The 22,643-nt window shown below is 38.5% G+C and overlaps 1 protein-coding gene across 9 annotated transcripts in view; it reads left to right on the top strand.

Annotated features, from left to right (window-relative positions):
- MLLT10 (MLLT10 histone lysine methyltransferase DOT1L cofactor) overlaps positions 1 to 22,643 on the top strand; it is a 213,732-nt gene that overhangs the window by 72,005 nt on the left and 119,084 nt on the right. For all 9 annotated transcript variants that reach the window (XM_023223168.2, XM_023223165.2, XM_023223164.1 and 6 more), the window contains 3 exons: positions 13,907 to 14,010; positions 16,346 to 16,439; positions 18,602 to 18,697. In XM_023223168.2, the coding sequence (XP_023078936.1) occupies positions 13,907 to 14,010; positions 16,346 to 16,439; positions 18,602 to 18,697 (294 nt within the window). The remainder of the gene's footprint in view (positions 1 to 13,906; positions 14,011 to 16,345; positions 16,440 to 18,601; positions 18,698 to 22,643) is intronic.

Here is a 22,643-nt window from a genome sequence, read left to right as displayed (position 1 = left end):
TTTTTTTTTTTTTTTTTTTTTTTTTTTTTTTTTTTTTTGAGGCAGATTCTCACTCCATCACTCAGGTTGGAGTGCAGTGGGTATGATCTTGGCTCAGTGCACCCTCTCTGCCTCACAGGTTTAAGTGATTCTCATCATGCCTCAGTCTTCTGAGTAGCTGGGAATATAGGCGTAGACCACCATGCCCGGCTAATTTTTGTATTTTTGGTAGAGATGAGATTTGGTAGAGATGTTGGCAAGGCTGGGCTCAAACTCCTGACCTCAAGTGATCCAGCAGCCTTAGCCTCCCAAAGTGCTGGGATTACAGGTGTAAGCCACTGTACCTGGCCAAGTAAAAGATATTTTTGAAAGCACTAAATATTCTTTATGGGTTTTAGGACTCCCAAAAATGAGGTTTCAGGTAAATAGGGAAGCGAAACATTTCATCTGTCTGCCCATTCATCTTGTCCTCATTTATGTCTTGTCCTCTTATATGTATCAGGTCTGTATAGTGGATAGATGTGCATAAATCAGTGATTGTTAAACAGTAATATGTGCAAGGATTTTCGAGGTACAGTGAATGTCCACCTAACCTTTAACAGGACTGAGGAAAGAGGGAGGAGGTATCTTAGAAAAGGTCGCAGTTTTTCCTAAGAGTAAGAAACCTCCAGGTGCTGATTGAAGAGAGGAGAAAGGAAGGAACACATAAGTGGCTGTTAATTTTACAGATTGAAGGAGCAAAAGCTTTGAAATGGGAAATAACAAGGACAGTGGTGAGCAGAGGGAGGGATTTGGGATGGTGGCAGGAGAAGGGTAGTATTGGCAGGACCCTGAATGTGCTAGGCAGAATGCTGAGAGAGATTGTCAAGGGTCACATGTTCAGGCACCTCATGCATCGTGTTAAGAAGCCTAAAGCTTATCCCTATTGAAGTGTTTTTATGTTCAGAAAGGATATGCTCAGGTCTGTCATTCTAATGGATCAGGGGAAGGAGGATTGGGAGATGGAAGATAGAAGAGACAAGAGACCTAGAATCTGTTTAGACTCTGACAGTGTCCCAGAGGTACTAATGAGGATCTGAAGTAGTAGGAACAACAGGACAGAGACATTTAGTAATATGTAAGAGCTTCAGCTGACCAGCCTGGTGATCAATTTAATGTGACAGAGAAGAGGGAGGAAGAAATAGCAGAATGGGTTTTCCATTTCGAGAATATAAGTACTAGGTGCATCACCATTACCTGAGATGGAACACACACACACACTCACACACTCTCTCTCTCTCTCTCTCTCACAGTGAGTTAATTGAACCATTTCTTAGAATGAAGAGATAGACACTAAGTTTTAAATTCCCGGCTTATGTTCATGGAACATATTACCCTGTTTGTAAAACAAGTCTTGTGTCTACAAATTGTTCACTGGCATATATTAACAAGATGATAATAAGGCCCCAGATATTCACATTTGTATGAAAGCATTGAATATATTTGCATTTGTCTATATCTAATAAATGTTTATTTTTGCTTGGCACTTTATACTAGTTACTTAGATGAGTGCTTAAGTTAATTTTTCTTTTTTGGAGAATTGAAGCATTTTGAAAAGCAAGATCTTGCAGTTCTATCTGTAAAAAAACTCATTTGTTCTTTTTGATATATCAGCTGATTCTCATTTTGAAATTTCCTGTTTGACTTCCCTCTGTTGTCTATGTGTTCTCTCTCTCCAGCCCCCTCTCCCCAACCCTTAGTTACACATTCTCTTGCACTTGATATTCTCTTTTTCTCAGGAATAGTAAACTATTATTCATTATATTTGTTTCTTGTGGTCTCTCCTCCCCTCCCCTTCCCCTCTTCTTTTTTTCCCGAGATGGTCTCTCGCTGTTGCCCAGGCTGGAGTGCAGTGGTGCAATTATAGCTCACTGTGGCTTCAACCTCCCAGCCTTAAGCGATCCTCCCACCTCAGCCTCCTGAGTAGCTGGGACTACAGGCATGCATCGTCATGTCTGGCTACTTTTGTTTTATTTTTTGTAGAGATGGGATCTTACTATGTTACCTAGGCTGGTCTTGAACTCCTGGATTCAAACAACCCTCTAGCCTTGTCTTCCCAAAGTGTTGGAATTACAAGCGTGAGCCACCATGCTTGGTCTCTTTGTGTCTTTTGTGCTTGTCAACTTGATATATTATTTGCTTTCTTACTCCCAACAATTCCAAGACTCAAAGGCCTATTTATCTGATAAGGACTGTGGAAGAATGGCACTATAATATCCTTCATTGTTATTTCTTTAATCTTAGCTACCAAAGGCAGCAAGCATTCCAATCTAAACTTTTGAAAATGGCAGTGTATAGTAGCTAGCTTAAAATTGTTCATGAGGTTAAAATCTGTAATCTCACTCACCAATATTGCCTGTCTCAATGCTTTTCTTTTTGTAATATTTATTTATTTAGAGACAGAGTCTTACTCCGTCACCCCATGGTGGAGTGCAGTGAACAATTATGGCTCATGATACCCTCAAACTGCGGGCCTCAAGCAATCAGTCCTCCCACCTCAGTCTCCCGAGTAGCTAGGAGTACAGGTGCCACTACCACACCCAGTTTTTTAAAAAATATTGGTAGAATTGGTAGAGAGACAGCGTCTTGCTATATAGCCCAGGCTGGTTGTGAACTCTTGGCCTCTAGTTGTTCTTCCACCTCAGCCCCCCAAAATGCTGGGATTATAGTCAGCCACTATGCCTGGCCCTATCTCCGGTTTTTTTTTTTTTTTTTTTAAATGTTCGTTTGGCTTCTGGAGTACTCTAGATGATAGGTATTTATATAATTGATAAGAAATTGATTAGGAGATTTTACAAAAACTGATACTTAAGGGGAGGTTACATTGCTGAGCAACATGGTATCAAAATAAGACAGGTCAAATTTGAGAAATCTGTGATTCTACAGGTTACCCTACAGGTAACTGACTCGATGTCTCAGTCCTAAATTTCCAGGAGAGCAATTCTGGTGTAAGCACCTGGATTTAGAAGCTATTTTCACCTAGACAAACATGAGTACCTAGGCACCATTCCATTATTAGAAATTGAGCACAGATGCTAATTTCTAGAAAAGAGAAATGGGTTGTCCAGGTGGGCAAGAAGTTGCAGTTTTGATCAGGCTGCTGCTGCTGGTAATTTTTTTCCAGGTACAAAGTTCCAGGATACATAGTTTGCCTCTTTCTCCCCTACCACCGGCTGACCCCCCCATTATAGGTCAAATTTATTTTTTTTTGAAAGTTGATAGCATTGACGTATCCTGGAATTGTGACCATTTAAGTTCCCAGGTAATATACCATGTGATAATGTTTTTATAGGGTTATATCAAGAACCTTTTGTATGTACCACCTTTTCCCCACAGTGATGAAGAAACAAAGGAATGCATGTTAGTTGCAAAAAGTCTGAGTGAACCAGACTCCTAGATTAACGTGTCTTATGTGACACTAGGGGCATATAGATCATTTTTAAGGGAATATAAGTAACTGTGATGATTAATGTTTACAAATTGGTTTTAATTTTTTGAAGCTGTTGTTGTGCCATATAATCCATTATGGTTTTCTTCACATAAACATTTAAATGGAGTTTTTTCCTTTATCTAAACTCTTAACCAAAATTTTTTTTTTTCTTTTTTTTTGAGATGGTGTCTCACTGTTGCCCAGACTGGTGTGCAGTGGTGCGATCTTGGCTCACTGCAACCTCCTCCTCCTGAGTTCAAGCCATTCTCCTGTCTTAGCCTCCCGAGTAGCTGGGATTATGGGTGTCCACCACCACGCTCAGCTAATTTTTTTTTTTTTTTTTTTTTTTTGTATTTTTGGTAGAGGCGGGGTTTCACCATGTTGGCCAGGCTGGTCTCAAATTCCTGATATCAGGTGATTTGCCCACCTTGGCCTCTGAAAGTGCTGGGATTATAGGTGTGAGCCATTGTGCTGGCCTTGATCAATTTCTTTTATCCCTGATGTAAAGAACAGCTTTGGGGCTTATTTCCAATTTTATTCAAATGTTTTCTAATTTGTTTGCTTCTGCTTTTAAATACTTACTCTACTTATTATAACATTCTTTTGTTTATTAAGAATTTATTTCTGAAATTGTCAAATATGTAAAAACAGTAAGCAATAATATAACAAACACCCTGCATATATTCATCACCCAATTCTAAAACCTGACCAGCTCATAGCCAATTTTCATACATCTCCTGTAGTAGTTTCCTAGGGCTGCTGTAACAAAATATCACAAAGTGGGTGGCTTAAAGCAGCAGAAATTTCTTCTCACAATTAAGGAGGCTACAAGTCTGAAATAAAGATATCAGCTGGGTTGGATCCTTTTGAGAACTCATAAGGGAAATCTGTTCCATGCCTCCTAGCTTTTGGTGATGGGTGTCAATGGTTGACAGGTTTTGTTTTGTTTTTTTCTTTCTTTTTGTAATCACCCTAATCTCTGCTTCTATCTTCACATTCCATTCTTCCTTTGTTTCTGTCTCCATATGGCTATCTTCTTATTAGGAGATGAGTCATATTGGATTAGAGGCCTGCCCTACTCCATCATGTGACCTCATCCTAATTACATTTGCAATGATCCTTTTTCCAAATAAGGTTACTCTCTAAGATCGGGAGGTTAAGGACTTCACATACATTTCTTGGGGACCACAATTCACAATTCAACCCATAGCAGGCTGCCTTCTGGCCCCCCCATAATTTATGTTCTTTCCACATATAAAATAGATGCGCTGTATCCCAATATCCCCCAAAAGTAATTAATCCATTTTGATGTAAACTCTGTTAGTAAGTCTCACATCTTACCTGAATATAATAAACTCAGAAAGTCCCAAATCTCATCTTCTGAATCATCTGAATTGGCGATGGGTTAAGACTTTGGTTAATTCTGAAGCAAATTTCTGTCTGTGCTGGGCATCTCTGGTGGCTCATACCTGTAATCTCAGCACTTTGGGAGGCGAAGGTGGGCAGATGACCTGAGGTCAGGAGTTGAAGACCAGCCTGGCTAACACAGTGAAACCTGTCTCTACTAAAAATGCAAAAATTAGCCGGGTGTGGTGGCACATGCCTGTAGTCCCAGCTACTTGGGAGGCTGAGGCAGGAGAGTTGCTTGAACTCGGGAGGCAGAGGTTGCAGTGAGTCAAGATTGTGCCATTGCACTCCAGCCTGGGTGGCAAGAGTGAGACTCTGTCTAAAAAGAAAAATAATAATAACAACTTCTATTTCTAAACCTGTGATATATAGAAAACAAGTTATCTTTCTGAGATGCAGTGGTGGGACAGGCGGAGAAGCATTCCTATTCCAAAAGAGATGAATTGGAAGGAAAAAAGGGATTTAGAGCAGGTTTATAAGTCTGCAGGACAAATTCTATTCAGTTCTGAGACTTGAAAATAGTTATCTGTGGCTTGATATTCTGTTCTCTAGGCCCATTGACATGACCTTACCCCTTGGTCCTGGGTTGGCAGCCTGCCCTTTTTTCTCTTATGCCCACTTAGTTCCTATTTTTTTTTCTCCTACCTTTTTAATCTTAAGTACAGATGCTTCTTGAGTTATGATGAGCTTACATTCTAATAAGGCAGGAGGATTATTTGAGCCCAGGAGTTTGAGGCTTTCATGTGTGATTATTGCACCTGTGAACAGCCACTTCACTGCAGCCTAGGCAACATAGTGAGACCCCATCTCTAAAAAAAGAAAAGAAGGAAATATACCTTACTTATGTAACATCTTGGCTTAGCCTAGCCTACCTTAAACATGCTCAGAACACTTACATTAGCCTACAGTTGGGAGAAATCATCTGGCTACACGGTTCACTGGACAAGCAGGCATTGGTTGTTTAGTCTCATGATGGCATGGCTGACTGGGAGTTGTGGTTTGCTGCCGCTGCCCAGCATCACAAGAGAATATTGTACTAATGTGTGTTGGGTTTGCATCATGGTGGTAAAGTTGAGAAATTCTAAGTAGAATGATTTTAAGTTGGATACCACCTACAGATACTTTCTAGTATACCATTTTAATTTCTTTTCTTTTTTTTTTTTTTGAGACAGAGTCTCGCTCTGTCGCCCAGGCTGGAGTGCAGTGGCCGGATCTCTGCTCACTGCAAGCTCTGCCTCCTGGGTTTACGCCATTCTCCTGCCTCAGCCTCCCGAGTAGCTGGGACTACAGGCGCCCGCCACCACGCCTGGCTAATTTTTTGTATTTTTTTAGTAGAGACAGGGTTTCACCGTGTTAGCCAGGATGGTCTCGATCTCCTGACCTCGTGATCCGCCCGTCTCAGCCTCCCAAAGTGCTGGGATTACAGGCTTGAGCCACCGCGCCCGGCCATTTTAATTTCTTTTATTTTTCATTTTTATTTTATTTTATTTTATTTTTGAGATAGAGTCTTGTTCTGTCACCCTGTCTGGAGTGCAGTGGCACTGTCACGGTCATTGCAACATCAACCTCCTGGGTTCAAGTGATCCTTCCTGCTCAGCCTCACAAGCAACAGCAACTATAGCCATATGCCATCATGCCTTAAGTTTTTTATCGTTTGTAGTGACTGGCTATGTTGCCCAGGCTGGTGTCAAACTCCTGGTCTCAAGCTATCCTCCTGCTTCAGTCTCCCAAAGTGCTGGGAGCTACAGGTGTTTGGCTTACTGGCCTGGCCTTTTTTATGTTTGAGATATGTATATATCTCAACTCACTCACATTGAGATATATATGTATATATATCTCAGTCTTGACTCACTGCAGGCTCTGCGTCTGGGTTCATGCCATTTTCCTGCCTCAGCCTCCCGAGTAGCTGGGACTACAGGGGCCTGCCACCACGCCTGACTAATTTTTTTGTAGTTTTAGTAGAGACAGGATTTCACCATGTTAGCCCTGCTGGTCTTAATCTCCTGACCTTGTGATCCGCCCGCCTCGGCCTCCCAAAGTGCTGGGATTACAGGCATGAGCCACTGTGCCTGGCCCTTTATGATTTTTAAAACGATTTTTCTTGGATTATTTTCTTAATGGTTGTTGTAGGGCTTACTATCTTTATCTTAACTTACTTTACTTAATTTTAGTAAGATGTATAAGCATATCTTTTTTTTTTCTTAAGCATATCTCATTTTATTGGGCTCCTTTTTATTGTGCTTCACAGGAATTGTATGACTTTTTTCTTTTTTTACCAAATTGAAGGTTTGCGGCAACCCTTGGAGTAAGCAAGTCTGTCAGTTTCATTTTTCCAACAGCATGTGCTCACTTAGTGACTCTTTGTCCCTTTTTGTTAATTCTCATAATATTTCACACATTTTCATCATTATATCTGTTATGGTTATGTATGATCAGTGACCTTTGATGTTACTTACTATGAGGTGAAGTTAATAAATGTTGTATGCATTCTGACTGCTGTACCAGCTCGCTGTTCATCTCTCTCTACTCTCCTCAGGCCTCCCTGTTCCCTAAGACACAACAATATTGAATGTAGGCCAATTAGTAACCCTTTGACAGTGTACATAGTCACCTAGGAGCTCTGGTGAAGATGTACAAGAAAATGTTCTCTTCATGCCTGCTGACACAACATCCATCCTGTAGTCTGTGGATCCAGGAGTCAATTTGACGTATAGGTCTTATTTAAGAAACACATTTCAAAAGGCTATGGCTGCTATATAGAGGGTGATTCCTCTGATGGATCTGGACAACGTACATTGAAAACTTTCTGGAAAGAGTTCACCATTCTAGGTACCATTAAGAACATTTGTGTTTTGTGGGTGGAGGTCAAAATATCAACATGAACGGGAGTTTGCAAGAAGTTGATTGTATCCTTCATGGATGACTGAGAGATTCAAGACTTTGATAGAGGCTGCAGATGTGGTGACTAATAGCAAGAGAGCTAGAATTAGAAGTGGAACCTGAAGGTGTGACTGAATTGCTGCAATCTCATGGTCAAACTTCAGTGAATATCTTCTCATAGATGAAGAAAGAAAGTGCTTTCTTGAGATGGAGTCTATTTCCTGTGAAGATGGTATAAACATTGTTGAAATGACAACAAAAGTTGTAGAATATGCGCCTACACTTAGTTGATGAAGTGGCAGCCAGTTTTGAGAGAATAGACCCCAATTTTGAAGAAAGTTTTACTGTCGGTAAAATGCTGTCAAACAGCAGCATATGCTACACAGCAATGTTTTATGAAAGGAAGAGTCAATTGATATAGCCAACTTTATTGTTATTTTAAAAAATGGCTGGGAGTGGTAGTTCATACCTTTAATCCCATCCCTTACGGAGACAGTAGTATTGCTTGAAGCCAGGAGTTTGAGACCACCCAGGGCAACATAGCAAGACCTTGTCTTTACTTTAAAAAAAAAAAAAAAAGAAAGATAGTGAAAGTGCCACAACCACCACCTCAGTGAGTCAGAAGCCATCAACTCTGAGGCAGGAGTTTTTACCACCAAAAAGATAAAGACTTGCAGAAAGCAGTATTCTCCTGTAAAGCTCCGTTGTCGTCTTCTGCCTTTTGCTGTTTTTATAATAAACATTATATATGTTAAAAACTCAACAATATGTTGGTAAACTTACTGTTTTATGTAATCTGTGCTTTTTTTTTTTTTTTTGAGATGGAGTTTTGCTCTAGTTGCCCAGGCTGGAGTGGAATGGCGCAATGTCGGCTCACCACAACCTCCGCCTCTTGGGTTCAAGCAATTCTCATGCATCAGCCTCCTGAGTAGCTGAGATTATAGGCATGCGTCACCATGCCCAGCTAATTTTGTATTTTTTAGTAGAGACAGGGTTTCTCCATGTTAGTCAGGCTGATCTGGAACTCCTAACCTCAGGTGATCCGCCCACCTTGTCCTTCCAAAGTGCTGGGATTACAGGCACGAGCCACCCCTGCCTAGGTATTAATTCTTCATTATAACTTTGACCCAATCTTGTTTCATTGTATTGTCATTGTCACATTGTTACATTTGTATATGTTACAGTCTTGGCAATACAATTTGTAGACATTGTTTAATTCAACTATTTAAATTAAATAGATAAGAGAAGAATGAAGAAGAAACACCTAATCACAGTTTTACTTCCTACGAGATCTATGTCAGAGCTGTTTGTTTTTCATGTAGATTGCAATTACTGTTTGGTGTCTCTTGATTTTAGCTAAAATAATTTTCTTTAGTATTTCTTTTTTGTCACATCTGGAGTAAGAAAATCTCTAAATTTTTATTTAAAAATGTTTATATTTGCCTTTATTTTTGAAAGACAGTTTTGCTAGTTATAGAATTCTTGATTTACAGGGTTTCTTTTTTCTTTTCTTTTTTTTGGTATTTTGAATATGTTATTCCACTGCCCTCCGGCCTCCGTAGTTACTGATTGGATCTCAGGTGTTAATTTTATTATATTTATCTTACATGTGGCATGTCATTTTTCTCATTCTGTTTTAAGAGTTTTCTCTTTATTTTTGGCTCTTTTTTTTTTTTTGAGACAGAGTCTTGCTCAGTTGCCCATGCTGGAGTGCAGTGGCACGATAAAGGCTCAGTGTAGTTATTGATATCCTAGGCTCAAGCCATCTTCTCACCTCAGCTTCCTGAGTAACTGGGACCACAGGCTTGCGCCATCACGCCTGGCCTGCCTAATTTTTTTTTTTTTTTTTTAAGTAGAGGTGAAGTTTTGCTATGTTGCCCAGGCTGGTGTTGAACTCCTGGGCTCAAGCGATCCTCCTGCCTCAGCCTCTCAAAGTGCTGGGATTGTAGGCATGAGTTACCACTCCTGGCCACTTTCATAATTTTTAGTGTGGATCTCTTTGTTTTCATCTTATTTTGAGTTTGTTGAGATTTTTGGATGTATAATTTTTTTAAAATCAAATTTTGGAAGTTTTCAGCACTGGACTTTCAAATGTAGTTTCTATCTCCCTTTCTCTTCTCCTTCTGGTTATTGATACATATGTACATTTAATGGTGTCCCACATTTTTTTCAGGCTGTTCTTTAGGTTGTATAATCTAAGAAAAAAACTGTCCTTTAGGTTATATAATCTGTATTGATCTCTTCTTAAGTTTGCTAATTTTTTTCTTCTCCCAATTCAATCAGCTTTTGAGTGTTTTAAATAAAATTTAAGCTCCAGATTTTCCATTTGTTTGAGGTCTTTGTCTCCTGAGTCCAACATCTGGGCACTCTCAAAGGCAGTTTCTCTTCCTGCTCCTTTTTCCTGTGTGTGTTCTTTATTTTTTAATTTTTTGTTGAATACCTATTTTAGGTAATATAGCACCTCTGGATAATGATTCTTTTTCTCCCTGTATGTCTTACTATTGTTTGTTTGGTCATTTATTTGCTTAATCACTTTACCAGACTGATTTTCTGAAGTCTATTTTTCCAATGGTATACACCCTCAGATGGCCCTGCTCAAACAAATGTAGGACCCACTTTCCCCCCACCATTGCCCCATTTTTTTAGCTTTACCTCCTAGGATTGCCACACCTTGGGGCCACATAAACCACTTATTGTACTTAACCTCTTAGCCAGTTATATTTTCACCCTTTCCTTTTGGAGGTGTTTGTTGCTTAGAGACTATTTTCCAAGGATATCAGAGGTTATTTTTCAGTCATTTCTCAGAGGGTGTACAATTGAGCTTGTACACAGTCTTTTGACCATTAGGTATGAATGTGATTTTACTTTGAAATTTGACTTTTGAAGAATTGCCCCTGGGTCAGAGTAACTAATTTTTCAGCCAGTTTTTGATCAGAGGTTGTGCTGTAGCCCCTTGAGCTTTATTGATTGATGCATTTGTATTTGGCTTGGGGAGTGCTTTTAGGTAGGTCACAAATCCTGATACAATTTCTCCCCATTGGGTGCAGCCTAGTTCATGTGCACAACATTCTAGAACCCCAGGGATGAGTGTGATCCCAAGAGGGCCCTTCTTGCTGCCTTTCTCTAGTTCACTCTTTTAATCTTCTGGCTATTCAGTTGTTGTACTTGTTTCTCCTTGTAACTATCATTCTTGTCCTAATTGCTAACAAGTCTCCATTGTTCGGTTTTTTCCCTCTGACTTGACTTAAATTGTAGTGAGTACACTGGAAAATAGATTTCAGGTACTCTTTATTAGTTTTTTTTTTTTTTTTTCTTATTTGTTTTTGTTTGACAAATCATAATTGTGTATGTTTGCAGAGTACAGTGTGATGTTTTCACACACATGCACACACACAAATTGTGAATTCTCCATTATTTTTGACAACACCCTTAAGCATGAACTCTAAGCCTGTTAAAAAGCAAAGTCTGTCCTCTCAAGCAGATCTGCTGAATTCTTTGGTTCTTACGGTCCCCTTAAGTGTACACCCTCTGCCCTGCTGCTCTGGAACTGGGGATGGGATGAATAGCCTTCTTCTGGAGAGATACTCTTGCTCTATAACAGGGTATTGAGAGAAGGGAAGGATATGATAGCTTCTTGTTTTTTCAGTTTGTTTCTCATAATATGGAACTTTCCACTTTACTAAAAGCTGGGGCAGGGATGATAGGGCCGTAATATTCTTGACCTTTTGTGAGGATGGGGATCTGTGGATGGGAGCTACCAGGTCTGAGTTGGATCAGAGACACTGGCAGCCTGGCCCTCATAGGATGAAACTATAGTCCTAGACTAGAAGCTGAGTTGGAGGGAGCCCTCATCTTCTTGGCCACGCCATCTAGAGTGGACCATTTGTCATAGGGAGCTGTTGGTGTGGGGATGCTGGGAGCAAGTTGTGGCTTAAATGCTACAGACTCTTAGTGTCATTATTGAGATTTAGTAGATTTACTTGAGTAAATTTTTTTTCTGTATGTCGGTAGGACAATTCCAGAGACTACTTGACTGTTTTTCACCTGTGAAATGGTTACTTCTCTGGGGAGAAGATCTGCCGTTCTGGATGTTTCACCCCCCTTCTTTTTTTTTTTTTTTTTAATAAATAAAAGTTACCATATTTTAAAGTTTTATGGGCTAGTTAAATGATTTCTATTCACTGTCTGCTCTTTGGAAGTTACTGAGGTATTTGAGGCCTCTTTTGCATATTTTCCCCAAATTTTGCCATATAGAATGTTATTGTTTCGGTGTGTTCTATTCTTTTCTTTTTAAATTTTTTTGATCATTTGTAGGAAAAAATGCATGCAAAATTCTTCCATTGTAACTGGTACTTAGAAATACTTTTATTCAGTGTGTCTAGATAGGTTTTGTTGTTATTTGGGATTCTACTTTTTAGAGGTATAAAGTGATGTTTGTAATTCAGTTGAGTCTGAATCCTAGTTTTTCTTTTTTCTTTTTCTTTTCTTTTTTTTTTTTTTGAGACGGAGTCTCGCTCTGTTGCCCAGGCTGGAGTGCAGTGGCCGGATCTTAGCTCACTGCAAGCTCTGTCTCACGGGTTCACGCCATTCTCCTGCCTCAGCCTCCCGAGTAGCTGGGACTACAGGCGCTCGCCACCTCGCCCAGCTCATTTTTTGTATTTTTAGTAGAGACGGGATTTCACCGTGTTAGCCAGGATGGTCTTGATCTCCTGACCTCGTGATCCGCCCGTCTCAGCCTCCCAAAGTGCTGGGATTACAGGCTTGAGCCACCGCGCCCGGCCTCTTTTTTCTTTTTTTTTTTTGAGATGGAGTTTCTCTCTTGTTGCCCAGGCTAGAGTGCAATGGCATGATCTCGGCTCACTGTAACTTCCACCTGCCTGGTTCAAGCGATTCTCCTGCCTCAGCCTCCTGAGTAGCTGGCATTACAGGCACCCACCACCATGCTCGGCTAATTTTTTTTTTTTTGTAATTTTAGTAGAGATGGGGTTTCACCATTTTGGCCAGGCTGGTCTCAAACTCCTGACCTCAGGTGATCCACCCGCTTTGGCTTCCCAAAGTGCTGGGATTACAGGTGTGAGCCACCATGCCCAGTGAATTCTAGTTTTTCAATAGAGGAGTTGAAATCATGTACCTAGTTAGATATTAGTTTTTTGTTTTGTTTTTTTTTTGTTTTACTGTGTCCTTGTAAATATTGTTGCATGGTGTTATTTGGCACCACAGTGCAGAGTGAATGAAACGATGTGGTTGTACTGAAGTTGGGCTAGGTTATACTTTATTACTATTTATAAATTAGTTTCTTTTTTGACATGTATCACCTGATTATATGTAGTTAGACATAACTTTTTATATCCTCTACTTGCAGTCTGCTGATTTTATTATACACTGATACTTACAGATTGTTGTTTTTGCAATTCAGTCTTCTGTCACATGACCAGTCATGATTTTGAGCTGTGAAAAGTTAATATTGCCTGTTATTTGCACATGGGAAATGGAAGATGTCAGTCAAAGTTTCTGGGAGTGTTCATTGACTTTGTATCTCTTGGGCATTTCTGACCTACTTAGGTAAAGTATCTTCTTTTGTAGCCTACATATATCAGCTTGGTGGGGCTGAATGATAGGATTCCTCACAGACAGTTTAAATAAATGACCTAAACCTTGCTCATTCATGTAGGGCTGTTCTTTGTGTCTTAGGTCCCAATACTCTGTTTCAAACTGCCTTAGATACGATTACTTCCTGCAGAGGGGAAAGATAAACATTGTTTTTACACCCTTGGTACAAGAATCAGTTTTGATGACAAGGTGTTGGGAAGAAGAGGTGTGGTAGATTGTGTCCTGGCCCACGGCCTCAGTGCCTGGGAAGAGTCTTCTTGTCTTGCAAAGTTTGTGAGACTGATGAAGATAATGCCTTTGTGAATTTTTTTAATAGGACTATTTGTATGTCTTTGTTTATGTTTTTCTGTTTGTATTATATGCAAAAATTAGATTCTTGTCCAAAAGGAATTCATATTTTGAGTTAAGGTAGGTTAGTTAGTATACCTGATCTTTATTTCTGAAGATAATTAAATTCTCATTTAATTACTTATCTGAAGATAAGTAAAATTCTGATTCATGTTAAGAACATGTATGATTTTTGTCTTATTTTTGTTTGTTTGTTTTTTTTTTTACCGCAAGACTTGCTACATTTGTGATGAACAAGGAAGAGAAAGCAAAGCAGCCACTGGTGCTTGCATGACATGTAATAAACATGGATGTCGACAGGCTTTCCATGTAACATGGTAAGGATGTTTCCGTTGTTGCACAGAACTGAACTTGGCAAATACCTTGCATAACAATCATAAGTTAAACACTTAGATACTCAAATATTAATTATGGTAAATTTTATTGGTGTAGTTTCTATGTTAACATTTACTTATTTGTAATAAAGATAATTCTAATAACCAAATGTGTTTACCAGAGTGATTTTGCCGTAAGTGGACCCTGGTTCTGATGTCTTATTCTCTGTAAGCTTCAGTTTCATCTTACTTAAAATTTTGGTGTTGATTACCTATCCTTCAGTTTGTTATTATGATTAAATGAGCTAATCTAGGTAAGGTTAGTGCAGTGTCTGAATACAAGGATTCAGTGAATGATAGTACCTCCTTACCTTCTGCGTCTCAAATGAGAAGTAGTGTAACCATTGTCATTCTCAATATTACAATGGCGACTTCTCAAAAATGTACTTAAGATATTCTTTCATGCCGGGTGCAGTGGCCCACACCTGTAATTCCAGCACTTTGGGAGGCTGAGGAGGGTGGATCACCTGAGGTCAGGAGGTCCAGACCAGCCTGGCCAACATGGCAAAATCCTGTCTCTACTAAAAATACAAAAATTAGCCAGGTGTGGTGGCACATGCCTGTAATCCCAGCTACTCAGGAAGCTGAGGCAAGAGAATCGTTTGAACCCAGGAGGTGGAATTTGCAGTGAACCGAGATTGCGCCATTGCACTCCAGCCTGGCGACAACCAAGACTCTGTCTCAAAAAAAAAAAAAAGAAAAAATATATATCCTTTCAGCAACAAAATTTCAAGGGCAAAAATTATTTACAACAATGTATTTTACATAATAGGTAACAGTTCCAAATAAAAAGGTCGGGAATAATCTGTGCACTTACTAATTTTAAGAATCAGTCTATGCCTCACTGCCAGTGTAGATACATGCTCATTCCCTGAGTTTTTAGTGTTTGGTTATATGAAATCTGTTTTATACTACTATTGTGAAATGGAAGACGGTTTTTGACTTTTATAAATTCTCGCAATGACTGTACCAAATTTCTCAAGATGAAAGTAGTTTTTGGGGTATGAGATCTGTATACTAATATAATTTTGGAATGTTAAAAGTGTGAAAGGTCAAATTGAAAAGATGATGATTAGAAACTTCAGCGTTTTGTTTTTTAAAATGAATATTGCAGGCATGGTGGCTTATTCCTGTAATCCCAGCACTTTGGGAGACTGAGGTGGGCAGATTGCCTGAGCTCAGGAGTTCGGAGCCACCCTGGGCAACATGGTGAAACCCCATCTCTACTAAAAATACAAAAAAATTAGCCAGGCGTGGTGAAGCGCTCCTATAATCCCAGCTACTCGGGAGGCTGAGGTGGGAGAATTGCTTGAGCCTGGGAGGCCGAAGTTGCGGTGAGCTGAGATCGTGCCACTGAACAGAATGAGACTCCATCTCAAAAAAAAAAAAAAAAAAAAAAAGAATATTAGCTGGGTGCAGTGGCTAGCCTGTAATCCCAGCACTTTAGGAAGCCAAGGTGGGAGGGTTGCTTGAGCCCAGAAGTTAAAGAGCAGCCTGGACAATATAGCAAGACACCTCATCTCTACGAAACAGAAAAACAAAATTAGCCAGGTGTGATGGTGTACTCCTGTAGTCCCAGCTACTTGGGAAGTAGAGGTGGGAGGATTGCCTGAGCCCAGGAGGTCAAGGCTGCAGTGAGCTTTCATTGCAGCACTGCACTCCAGCCTGGGTGACAGAACAAAACCCTGTCTCCGAAAAAAAAAAAAAAAATTGTAACGTTAGGTTTCATTTTCATTTCTTCCATTGCTTTTGACTGAAAAGCACAATTTATGTTTATCTTGCTTATTGTGCTGTGACTTAAAGCACTTAGAGTCTTGAGTGAATGCATGTTTTCCTTGTAATGTTATGTAATCTGCATCCATGGGCTAAATACCATCCCTTTAGCCCTTTAGAGGCATGGCCTTTCTGTTGTACCTGTGACAGATTGAAAAAATAAAACAAAGTGTTAACTGATGGGGTGGGATTGAGGGGGAAGAGAATGGATCTTAAACTTAATGTCTATTTGGAGACATAAAACATGTATACATCTTCATCCTAATAGAGATGTGTGAAGAGTTTGTTTTAAGCCGTAAACATAACTTTAAATAAAGATCAGTTGCACATTGGGGTGAAATATACTTGGTCACAGCTAGAATAAAGCTTTTTATTTTCTCATTTTTTTTTTCTTAGGAGTTGTATTTTCTCAGAGCATGAATGATTGGAAGTAAATTTTATTTGCTTATATATACAGGTACTGTGATTTTAGAATATCAATAATATACTTGGCTTTTATTTTCAGCGCTCAGTTTGCCGGACTGCTTTGTGAAGAAGAAGGTAATGGTGCCGATAATGTCCAATACTGTGGCTACTGTAAATACCATTTTAGTAAGCTGGTAAGAATTTGTCTTGGATTTAATGAAGTGATTATGATTAGTGTTGACAATAGAATGACACTTTTATTTAAAAAAGCATATAACAGTTCTTTTGTCCTTGAGTTTTTGGCTTGAGATTGTGTTCAGCATGTTCTTTATTGGAAGTAAAAAGATCTATTAATAGTAATTTTAAAAGATTTTGCTTGTTTCAGTGTATTTGTAAAGGTGAATATTCTTAAATACTCTCATTTAGAATAAATATTAGTAGTATTAGGCCGGGTGTTGTGGCTCACACCTGTAATCCCAGCACTTTGGGAGGCGGAGGCGGGCGGATCACCTGAGGTTGGGAATTGGAGACCAGCCTGACCAGCATGGAGAAACGTCGTCTCTACTAAAAATACAAAATTAGCGGGGTGTGCTGGTGCATGCCTGTAATCCCAGCTTGGGACTCTGAGGCAGGAGAATTGCTTGAACCCGGGAGGTGGAGGTTCCAGTGAGCAGAGATCGTGTCATTGCACTCCAGCCTGGGCAACAAGAGTGAAACTCCGTCTCAAAAAAAAAAGAAGAGAATATATATTAATATTTATAGTGAATGTTGGTGTACATTTAGTGAAAAGAATCTGTAGAAAACTTTATATTTTTAACACCTTTAGTTAATTGGATTTTTGGCATCAATTATACATTTTGTGATTATCGCTTTGTTTCTCATTTTCTGCTTAATTACTATTACCCATTTATTTATTTTCATTTTTATTTACTGGGAAATAGTAAAACTGAAGTAAGGCTCTTGTGTAACTTGCTTAAAAACCTTCAGAAAAATTTATTTAAATACAACTTTGGGAATTCTTTAGATTTGGTCACTGTTTGCTGTCACACAGGATCATGGTGATTGAGTTAGTAATATTTGATTGGGTGTTACATATTTGTATCCATGTTCCTTTGAAGGGTCAGTATGTCTGACGTCCCAGGTGTCTGTTTCTCATTCTTTTTAGTGGTAGATATTCATACACTGAAGATTTAAGGCTTCTTTATTTTTCTTTTAGTTTCTGATTTTTAAATTATTATGTTTCCGTTGTGAATGGTGCTATTTCTTTTGAAAATAAATACCACAAGGGGCTCCTGTCTTACGAAGTGAGCAGCTTAGGCCTCTTAATATTTTGGTTCTTGTATATGAATTACTTAAGAGTGTGTATCTGTATATCCTTTGATGCTGAATGCTTTGATTTATTTTAATGACTAACACATTTTGAGATTACAAAATTGAAAATTTTTCTTCCTGGGTGTTACAAGCATAGTGAAATGTTCATTTTCTAAATGAGAGATGATATAAATAAAAAAATGGATTTTGAAGTTTGTGCAAATAGAATTTTCTTATTGCTCATTATAGACTTGATGATATCCCATTTGATAGTTGGGAAAAATGTCTTTAATTAATAAGATTGTATAATCTTTACATTTGCATGGAATTTGAACTTTTTAATAGTTATTTTTATCTAGTTTACACCAATTAGATGTGGTACCACCAACTTTTAAACACCTCAAATAACTCTCACCTTCATACTTAATTATGCAATGGTACAAGTGTTTTAAACAGAAATGTGTGATGCTTTTTAGTAATGCTTTGAAAAATGCATGAGTCTAATACTGACATTTCCTTTAATTTTAAAATTTTTTTCTTGATTTGTTCTATCAGATATAATGTGCAGGGATTATTTATTGAACTGCAGAGATAAATTTTTAGAAAACTGTATACCTTAATACTGATGGTATAAGATTAAAAGTCTTCTTGCTTTTCCTAGTGGCATAAAGTAACACTTCAAATGTTTACTTTTCTGTTCTAGTCTTGGCACCCTTTTTTAATACGGCATTTTCTCTTTTTGTTGCAACTTTTTATTTTTAAGCTGATGTTGAAAATATATAGTAGCTTATTTGAAAATAGATGATCTATTTTCACACATTTTAATTTACAAAAATATGGCATTAATGTTTAGATTTTCTTTTATAATGCAATGGATGGATAATATATGAATGGTGTCTAGATTATATTGATTGAAATAGACTTTTAAAAATTTCAGTAGACATTAAAAATACTTCATAGTTGAATTGGTTTAAGCCTAACACAAAGATTATTTTAAAAAGTTTTATATACATATACATATATGTGTATATATTTTCTTTTTTAGAAAAAGAGCAAACGGGGATCTAATAGGTCATATGATCAAAGTTTAAGTGATTCTTCCTCTCACTCTCAGGATAAACATCATGAGAAAGAGAAAAAAGTAAGTGGATTTGTTGTTGCTAAATTTGTAGCACATCTACTTAATAGAGTTTTTTTTTTTTTTTGCCTTTTTAGATAAAATTACGTTCTTGATAGTTAAATGGAAACATTGAAATATAGAAACATTTTGACTAATAAAGAGTATTTAATGAAAGGACAGGTTTAATGCCATATTTGTGAATATGGTTTTACCCATTGCAACTGACAATTTAGATTACAGCTTTATTGAAAGCATGAGAGAGATTTCTTGCATGTGTTACTGTGGTCATCTTGTGAAATCTTTAGGTGACTTCAGCAATAATAGTTTGTTGCTATATATTATTAACTGATTACTTCACCTGTAAGTAATTATCAGCTTTTTTCCTTTATAATAACAATTTTGAAGTTCTATATATTCTTGGCTATTTTTTCTTTTTCAGTGGTGCTAATGGTTTATTAATTTTTTCCAGTGGCTAAATGTCATATCTTTTGTTTGAGAATATTTTGTCTTTTAATTAAAACACTAAAAGCTTGCCTAAATACTAATCTTGTCTTTTTCTGACTTGCCTGTTTTCCTGCTTACATTTTTACTTGCTTTATAGGAAATACTTTTTAATAAACTAAAAAATAATACTGGAAAATCATTTATACTTAATTTGTTCTTTAAGAATATATTGCCATTAGCTGAGCATGGTGGTGGATGCCTGTAGTCCCAACTACCCAGGAGGCTGAGGCTAGAGGATCGCTTGAGTGGAGGCTGTAGGGTGCTGGGATTGTGCCAGTGCATACCAGCTTGGGTGACAGAGTGAGACCCCTGTCTCTTTTAAAAAAATCTATTATGAGTTGTTTTTAAGGAAGTGAAGATAAAAAGGACATTGTCAATTGGAAAAGAATATTTTTCTTAGAAAGTTGGTATATGCTAGTTTTGGAAATATTTCTGCAGACTGTATTTAAAATTTAGATCCCGTATCATTTTCATATTTGTAAATATGATTTGGTAAATACCAACAAATAATTGTTTAAAAACATTTTGGGGTGGGCATGGTGGCTCAAGCCTGTAAAGCCCAGCACTTTGCGAGGCTGAGGGAGGTGGAGGAGTTTGAGACCAGCCTGGCCAACATGATGAAACTGTGTCTCTACTAAAAATATGAAAAAAAAAATCATCCGGGCATGGTGGTGGTTGTTTGTAATCCCAGCTACTCGGGAGGCTGAGGCAAGCGAATCGCTTGAACCTCGGAGGCGGAGATTGCAGTGAGCTGAGATCGTTCGTGCCTCTGCACTCCAGCTTGGGCGACGGAGTGAGACTGTGTCTCAAAAGAAAAAAAAAGAAAAACATTTTGATTTGACTTTGTTTGTGCCTTTTTTTGAGTTAAACATTTAAAAAACTTAAGTAGTTTTGAGAGTAAATTATCTATTATGAGTGAAATAATTATAACTTTAGGGTCATTGTTAGACATTTATTTATTTATTTGGAGACACAGTCCCACCCTGTCGCCCAGGCTGGAGTGCAGTGGTGTGATCTCAAGTTACGGCAACCTCTGCCTCCTGGGTTCAAATGATTCTCGTGCCTCAGCCTCCCTAGTAGCTCTGTTGCCCAGGCTGGAGTGCAGTGGCATGATCTTGCATTATTGCAATCTCTGCCTCTCGGGTTCAAGCGATTGTCATGCCTCATCCTCCCTAGTAGCTGGGATTACAGGCACCTGCCACCATGCCTGGCTAATTTATTTGTATTTTTAGTAGAGACAGGGTTTCACTATGTTGTCCAGGCTGGTCTCCAACTCCTGGCCTCATGCGATCCGCCCGCCTTGGCCTCCCAAAGTGCTGGGATTACAGGCGTGAGCCACTGTGCCTGGTGACATACCTACATACATACATAGATCTCAAGCAGCAAGTAAACATATATATCTTTATTTCTTTTTGAGGTGGTTTTGTTATAAAGTGACGATAGTAGGAGCCTGTCTTGTTTATTGTTGATTAGATTGCTGATAAAAAATAGCGGGGTTGGTTTAATTAGCAGTTTTAGCACCATGAAAGTTTATTTAAGCTTTTTCAGCCATCCATTAGGGATTCTTAGGCAGGACTCATTATAAATTGTGAAGAGGGAAGCCTTACTATTAATGGTCTTCTGCCATTTCATGCATATTATCTTGTTTAAAAAGCACTTACTATATGATCGTATTTATTTTAAGATATGCCCTGTCATGTTATTTGAAGGACAGTTATTAAATATGGTATGGTGTTGAGTGAGTATAGTGCTGATGACTACGTGTATAAATCTTTTTTTGCTCTGGGAATGAATTAAATTTTGTATTTTAAGAACTTTTTGTGGTCATTGAGTGGGTGCTAGATTATAAAACATTGGTTTAGCCAAACTTGTTTAGCTTTAATATTTAGAAGTATGTAAATACTATTTAGATTTTACTTTTGGCATATATAAGTTTAACATGGTTTTTTTGCTTTCAAACTTGAATCTATTTTTACATTTTGTTTTTAACAACAGATTTACTGGTCGGCTACAAAGTAAGCACACTGTAAATGAAGTAAACATACTATAAGTTTATTGTTAGACATGCTTGCTTGGCTTGGGAATATTTGGGAAAGGACTTTAAAAATATGGGATGATTATAATGATATAAGTGATACTATAGTTAAAAGATTGAGTGTTACAGACTATCAGACTATCTTTTTATCCTTCTTTCCTTACCTCTTTTAAGCTTTTTTTTTTTTTTTCCCTCACTTAGGCTGGAGTGTCGCCTAGGCTGGCACTCTGTTGCCTAGGCTGGAGTGCAGTGGCGCAGTCTTGGCTCACTGCAACCTCCACCTCCCGGGTTCAAGCGATTCTCCTGCCTCAGCCTCCTGAGTAGCTGGGATTACAGGTGCACACCACCACACCCAGTAATTTTTGTATTTTTTAGTAGATACGGGGTTTCACCATGTTAGTCAGGCTGGTGTCGAACTCCTGACCTCATGATCTGCCCACCTTGGCCTCCCAAAGTGCTGGGATTACAGGCGTGAGCCACTGCACCTGGCCCCTCTTTTAAGATTTTTGTGTTCAGTACAGTTGTCTTGAAAATATGCCCAGCATGTTTTTAGTGTTGCATTGAAAGGTAATGCTCATAATCCAGTCAGACATTAGTATTTTTCAAACAGACAGTTCCCAACTTGAAGTGGTTTGAATTACGGTTTTTAGACTTTACAATGGTATGAAAATAATACACATTTATTGTGCTTCTCGATTTACCGTGGAGTTATGTCAGGATAAACTTTTTGTAAGTTGAAAATACTGTGAGTTGAAAGCACATTTTTAACAGGAAATTTTCAACGTATGATGGGTTTATTGGGAGTAGTTGCATTGTAAGGTGAGGAGCATCTATGTTGTATATTATGAGCTAAATTTTGGTGATACTGTTCGTAAGATATACATTGAACCACTTTCTGAATTTTTATCTTTTATCTGCCTTCATTCTGGCACTTATTTTTCTTTTTTTTTAATTTACAATTTTAAGACTATTTGTTTATTTATTTATTTATTGAGACGGAGTCTTGCTTTTGTCGCCCAGGTTAGAGTGCAATGTCTCGATCTTGGCTCTCTGCAACCTCCGTCTCCCTGGTTCAAGTGATTCTCCTGCCTCAGCCTGCTGAGTAGCTGGGATTACAGGCACCTGCCACCACGCCCGGCTAATTTTCTCTATTTTTAGTAGAGACGGGGTTTGGCCAGGCTGGTATCGAACTCCTGACCTCAGGTTATCCACCCGCCTTGGCCTTCTAAAGTACTGGGATTACAGGTGTGAGCCACCATACCCTGCCAAGGAATTATTATTTATTTTTTTGAGATGTAGTCTCGCCCAGTCGCCCAGGCTCGATCTCAGCTCACTGCAAGCTCCGCCTCCGGGGTTCACACCATTCTCTTGTCTCAGCCTTCTGAGTAGCTGGGACTACAGGCGCCCGCCACCATGCCCAGCTAATTT

This window comes from Piliocolobus tephrosceles, chromosome 9 (assembly GCF_002776525.5).
Source record: "Piliocolobus tephrosceles isolate RC106 chromosome 9, ASM277652v3, whole genome shotgun sequence".
NCBI lineage: Eukaryota > Metazoa > Chordata > Mammalia > Primates > Cercopithecidae > Piliocolobus > Piliocolobus tephrosceles.
This window is presented reverse-complemented; position numbering and strand designations above follow the sequence as displayed.